Genomic DNA, 6,807 nt, shown 5'->3' on the forward strand with positions numbered 1-6,807 from the left:
TTTTTTATATAAAGTTTCATAGAAATCTTAGTCAAACCTTTAGTATTATGGATATTAAACATGCTGGCAGAGTACATGCATCCATGTTGTTGTAAACATTTTAATTAAATAAAGAAATTCCCTATCCATAGTCGCCGTGGGAAAGAATAAAATAAAAAATGAAATAAAATAAATTCCCTACCTACCCATGGCCTACCCAGGGGTTCACATACCTTCAAGCAACTGAAGTATTGGTATTAAATTCCTCAGTCTAAAGAGATGACCTTGCCCCTGGCAAGCCTTCTAGTGATCCATTGTTAAAGCGCCTCCGAGTGAATCTCTTCCAGTAATGAAGAACACTCTTATCTCAGTTTTTGGATGAATCCCACTCATGAGAAACAACTAATATGTGATTCTTCTTGCAGGGAGTGCAGAAACATCTGCACTCCTATCACAGATAGCTGATAAATGACTATTAAATGTAGCGTAATACTAAAACAAACTAAAAGCTCAAGCACTCCTATAGGAGCCAAAGCACTCATGAGTTATACCTTATTTCTATTGGCTTAGTTGCCTACACTGTTAAAGTCTACATTTCAGAATACAATGGGGCTTAGCTGTATATTTAGGTTATTGTATTATTATTAGGGGTGGGAATCACCAGTTTCATCATGATACGATACGATATCGATTCTTTGGACAACGATACGATATTTGCCGATATCACAAAGTCTCTCACGATACAATACGATACGATTAGATTCCGGTGCCTGCGATCGATATGAGATGATATCATATGCCCATTTAACACAATCAGTAACATTTAGATCAACAAAAAAAAGGTAATGAAAATATCATTTGACATTTGTATTTTTGAGCTCTTCCAGACATTTAAAGGAAAATCAATCTATTGTTTTTAATACAAATAGACCTCCACGTTTTTATATATTGAGCTTTAAACTTTAAGCTAAATTTTTTGGAACTCAACTCACAACCTCCCTCTCCCAAACCGTTCCTACAACAATTTGTTGATGTTGCATGATCATGTATAGGCCTACATTTATTATGTATTACCTTATATTGTTTATGTTTAAATAACATTTAAACATCAAACTCCTCTGACCTCATCTGGTCTTTCCAAAGACGCGCGCACACACACACACACAGAAAGGGAGAATGCTATGCTGTAACATCTACACACACGGAGCTACTGCTGTTGTTCTTGGGCGGATATGAGACTCGCCACAGGATTTTCAAAATCAAAAATTCAAAAAGAGTATCGATATGAATCGATCCTCTTACATCGCATCGATCCGATTCGATTGTTGATAATTACATCGATGTATCGATCTGGATCGATGTATCGTCCCACCCCTAATTATTATATGAATGTTTATGTTTATTTTTATAACCTTACATTGAAACGGCATTAGGAATATTGATTGGATTTAGATAAAGTAATTGAACCGTCTCATTTGTCATAGGGCCTAACAAAAATAATGGTTTGGTTCCGGTTGCCGACCGACCCTGCCGATTTAGGTGTGACCCAATTTATTTTATTAGTTTAAAAATAAAAAATAAAGATTAACTTTTTTTATTTTTATTTTTTTACAATAAAGTTTCATAGAAATCTTAGTCAAACGTTTAGTATTATGGATATTAAACATGCTGGCAGAGTACATGCATCCATGTTGTTGTAAACATTTTAATTAAATAAAGAAATTCCCTATCCATAGTCGCCGTGGGAAAGAATAAAATAAAAAATTAAATAAATTCCCTACCTACCCATGGCCTTAACTGACAACCAACAGGAAACAAACAATATTTTTTGTTATGCCCAAGGTGCCAACCTACTCATTGGGAGCAATTAGGGGTTAAGTGTCTTTGCTCAAGGACACATAGACACACTGCCGGGAGGAGCCGGAATTGAACCGGGAACCTTCAGATTACCAGACGACTGCTCTACCTCCTGAGTCACTGTCGCCCCAAGTTCCTTGTATGTGTGAATGTACTTGGGAAATACCATAAGTACCATATGAACGCTACACCAGGGCGCTTGAAGTACCATATGGGCATGGTTAACTACACCAGGACAAGTGAAATGATGTCACATAAGTTGTCAGGAAAGCATACTAAATTGGCTTTAAAACATTTTTAACTTCCTGGTACTCATTGGATTGTCCTACGTGGCAAACAAACAGCCATCTGGTATTCCAAGCAGGTTAACTAACCTTAAGAATCATTTAAAAAGGACCATACCGGTCTAAATATCAGTTTTAGCATGCTTTGCGCTTACTAATCAGCACACATATCCTGAGCATCCATTTTCCTGAGCATAGTGTACTTTAGATAGATTTTTATTTTTATTTTTTTTAGCTTTGTTTACCTTTTTTTTATTTTATGGAAATGTTATTAATTATATAGAAGAAAACTACACACAATTATGTCCTCAGTCTGCTAAAGAATTGGTAGCTCCTTAGTAGGGGTGTAAAGGTACACGTACCGTACCGAATGGCTGTGTAGTGTACCGAACGAATACAACGGTATGTTAACCACTAACAACTGCCCATGGGGGCTGTTTTTTTCACAATCTAATATAATTATAATATTTTTTTTTACAAATCGATTATTATTTTCAATATAGAATATTCGTTGACAGCCCTACAAATACAATTAGTTACTGCACACTACATCACCCCTGAGTGGAACATGGAAAGCCAAACTTTCCCCCACTGTACCGAAAACCCGTACCGAACCTTGACTTCAAAACCGAGGTACGTACCGTACCGTGGTTTTTGTGTACCGTTACACCCCTACTCCTTAGTAAACATGACTCTTTCTCTCTCTCTCTCTCTCTCTCTGCGTGTGTGTACTTGTTTAAGTTCATGAACTTGCTGCTTTCCGTAGTGCCTTTCTGGTCCAATGTACGTATCGATTTACCAGGAAATACATTTAAAATAGGTTTATCACCATACTGGTATGGTCCTTTAAGGTTAATCTTAAGAATGATTATCATCATTATTATTATAGTGCTAGTGCCGTTGTTTGCTAATGCTAGTTGAGCCAGGTCTGAACATGTCCTACTCTCTCATCTCCATAATGTGGTTCCAAACTAAGTGAGCACAGAGGGGGGTGAACACCAGAGGATCATTTCACTAATACTCCCTGACTAATCAAAGAGAGATGAAAAGGTGCCACAGGAGCTTAGGCCTGGCCAGATAGATGATAAACCTGTTACTGAAGCAGAGGCTAAGACGATCAGAGGCTAAAGCCATCAGAGCCTGTCACTTGGCCTGAGCCAGCTAAATTAAAACAGTGGATTCACCAGGAGTGATAGCCTTCAAACAAACCACGTATGTTTGCCAAGACCAGTGAAAGATGTATTTTTCAAATAAATAAAAACCTTAAATCAGATACAACACGTGCAGATATAGCAGCCTCACTCTGTATGACAACACCAGAAGGATAGGATCACTTAACTCAGTCACTTTGACTGCAACATTGGAAGTGAGTAAGCTTGACTAAATCTTTTTCTTAAATTCAGCCTGGTTTCACTCAGTTCAAGCTGCCCGTGCCTTTGTTCTACAAATTTAGCTATTAACTGGCAGAGTCAGGTTTCACATCATCCACAGACCACAGGTGTCTGACATTAGTAACTAGAGATGAGAGATTTAAATGCATGCTGGGTAAGCGCCGTCGACCGACAAAGATGTGTGTGAAATATATATTATATATTCCAACACATAACAATGCTTTGTGATCTATATCAATCAAGACATCTCCCGTCTCCGACCCTCACTCTCAGATTCTGTGGCTGAGACCCTGATCCACTCATTTATCACCTCCCGGTTGGACTACTGTAACGGAGTCCTGTTCGGGGTACCCAGCAAAGCCCTGGACAGGCTCCAGTATGTTCAGAACTCAGCTGCCAGGGTTCTCACTCACACCAAGCCCTGGCAGCACATCACCCCCACCCCCACCCTCATCCACCTCCACTGGCTCCCAGTCAAGTTCCGCATCACCTTCAAACTCCTGCTCCTCACCTACAAGTCCCTCCATGCCCTCGCCCCCCGATACCCGTCTGATCTCCTCCACCAGCACACTCCATCCCGGAACCTACGATCCTCTGATCTAGGTCTCCTCTCCATCCCTCGCACCAGGTTACGGACTTTCGGGAACAGAGCCTTCAGCGTGGCGTCCCCTACCCTCTGGAACTCTCTCTTCCCCCCCGAAATCCGCAACGCCCCAACCCTGGACACCTTCAAAACTGCTCTTAAAACACACCTCTTCAGCAAGGCTTTTCCCCATGAGTTAGTTTAGATTAGGTCCATTATCCCTTACCTGCCCTCAAGTCATCCCCCTTTTCCCCCCCTACAAGTACTACTAATATACAATATACTATATAGTGCAAAGCAGAAATGGGATGAGGTACAATTTAGGTGTAAGGTGTAATGAGGTATGGGTTGTAGTGCAAATTCTTTACCAATAAATATAAAGTGTGTTTAGGTGTTCTAAAGTGTGTAGAGTGGGTGCTGCAGTGAGTTGTTTGTTTAAAGTGAGTGTGTGTGGATGTGTGTGCTGTGAGTGCATTTTATGGTTGTTACATAGTGTTATTGTTCGTTGAGCATCCTGTACTCCATACTTCCCTAGCCCTATTTTTTGTCCCGATTATGAAGCGACCTTGGGTTCTATGAAAGGCGCTATAGAAATTTGATCTATTATTATTATTATTATTACGATACATCACATTCACAATATTTAGCCCTATGGTAATGCCTACATGGCCTGCTCTAAGAGACACACTGCAGCTATATGCCTACATAAAATATCAAATAAAGACAAATTACATCACAGCACGATACAGGAAACAAGAGTAACATGATCACCTCATCACCAGTGTTGGACAGCGTGATGTTGAACAAGGCCTTGAGAGCCTCCATGGCTCGTTCGTTGTCCTCCGCTGGGATAGGCAGGGCCTGGGGCTCCGGAGGGGCGGCCTCGTACGGACCCACCCAGCGCACGTCCAAGATGTGTTCCAGCACCTCCGTCAGGATCCGGACGGCGTGCAGCTCCTCCCTCAGGCCCAACCTCACGTCCTGTCGCAGGGCAGAGAGGAGGAAGAGGAGGCGCAGGGAGAACAGGCCCACCTCGTGACACCTGGCCCGGGTGGCGTGGAGGCGTGCGCACAGACCGTGCGCCAGGTGCACGTCCGCGCCGACCTGCTGTGCCGCGTCGCTGTTGAACACCACGTTGCACAGGCACTTGAGGGCCTCCACCATCACCCTCTCCTCCTCCTCTGACGGGCCGTCTTCCCGGTGGCCGTTCTGGGTGTCACCGCCTCCCTCCTCCCCGCAGTGTAGCTGGGCCAGCCCAGCCAGCACCAGCATGCCCTCCCGGGTGGCGACGGGGCCGAGGACTCGCTTGTCTCTGGACAAGATGCGGAGTGTCTCCAGACAGGTCCTCTGGCAACACGGCTGCACCCGTCTCCCGAGTATCGTCAGTAGACCCTGACACAGCTTCTGCACAGGGATGGGATGAATGAATGGGGAAATGGCAAAGCGCTGATTAATTCCCCCACTGTAAAAGTTGTGACATGGGCCCCAACACTTAAAAAGCTAAACAACATAACCTAGGACTTACAATTCGCAGTTTCTCTTCTTTTTGGTCGAAGGTGAAAGTGTGACTATTCTGAAAAAGAACAGAACAGCAATCACTCAGTCACAATCAACCGCAGCAATGTGTATGAATTGCACTGCTGGCCACCGTAAATGCCCAAAACCCCCACCACCTCCTAATAGACAGTCTCCTCCCCACCGCATGTATATATTCCCTCCCCGCCGTATGTATATTTCTCTCCCACCCACCCACCCCCTCCTAATGTACAGTCCCCTCCCCATCATATGTATATACTCTGTCAGGATCTAGGGGTAACAGTACTGTATATTTGAATACCGTTTAAGTCACAAATGTATCAGTACTAAATACCTATGCTATATGTCCCTATGCCATAAATGTCATGTATGTTGTGTATGTCATAAATGTCTATATGAATTGAAAATGGGGGACCCTGATGGAAACAAGACAAACGTCTTTCTCAGGTCTGCATCCCCTTAACAATTGTGTGTATTGAGCCGTACTGTATTGTACCCATTCTGCAATCTGTTAAATAAAGTTCTCATTCATTCATTCAAGTTCAAATTCAGACTTGCTCTTTCTGAAACCCAATACATGCGAGGATTGTTTGCAAGATTTGGTTGAATGTTAAATTAATCACAAAAACCCAACATGAGCTACTGTAAGGTTAGCCATCTAGACCACCAAGGTTTGGTCCAAGTCTGTTAGACTCTGGTTTGGTGTGGCTAGTAGCTAGCGTGTTAGCAAGCATCTCTGCTGATAGATTAGCATCCATCACAGCATTACCGTTAACGTTATGGTGCAAAGGAAGCAAGATCCCGACAATGAATAAACATAAGCGTCACTGCTTAAAGACATGTTAAGTTTATTTTCCATATTTTCCGTCGCACTAACGTTAGCCTGTCTAGTTAGCTGTGTGATGACAGCTATGCTTAGCAAGCTAGCTAACCTTAGCTAATGTATGATTTGTTTTGGTTGACGTCAAAAACAAGAATCCCACCTTACCTCTCGGTTATATTGTTGGAAAAGCTTTACGATTTCCTCCTCGTTGTCAGTTTCGAGCTGTGACAAGATATTGTTCAAATCCATACTTACAATGTCAAGAGCACCAGATAACGTTAACTTAACTTACCGGTATTAGCTAACTTACCTAAACGTGCAATAATTTAAAAGGCTAACTAGCTAGCTGGCTAA

General features: G+C 42.4%; 1 protein-coding gene across 3 annotated transcripts in view; it reads right to left on the reverse strand.

Moving 5' to 3' along the window:
* ric8b (RIC8 guanine nucleotide exchange factor B) overlaps positions 1-6,807 on the reverse strand; it is a 40,336-nt gene extending 33,529 nt beyond the window's left edge. For 2 of the 3 annotated variants that reach the window (XM_084334699.1, XM_084334698.1), the window contains exons 1-3: positions 6,619-6,807; positions 5,620-5,667; positions 4,866-5,498 (exon numbers count right to left, since the gene is read on the reverse strand). In XM_084334699.1, the coding sequence (XP_084190825.1) occupies positions 4,866-5,498; positions 5,620-5,667; positions 6,619-6,702 (765 nt within the window). In that variant the 5' untranslated portion in view covers positions 6,703-6,807. The remainder of the gene's footprint in view (positions 1-4,865; positions 5,499-5,619; positions 5,668-6,618) is intronic. The other variant, XM_084334700.1, reaches the window with a different exon arrangement.

Source organism: Notolepis coatsorum (genome assembly GCF_963971535.1).
Source record: "Notolepis coatsorum genome assembly, chromosome: 18".
In the NCBI taxonomy this organism is placed as follows: domain Eukaryota; kingdom Metazoa; phylum Chordata; class Actinopteri; order Aulopiformes; family Paralepididae; genus Notolepis; species Notolepis coatsorum.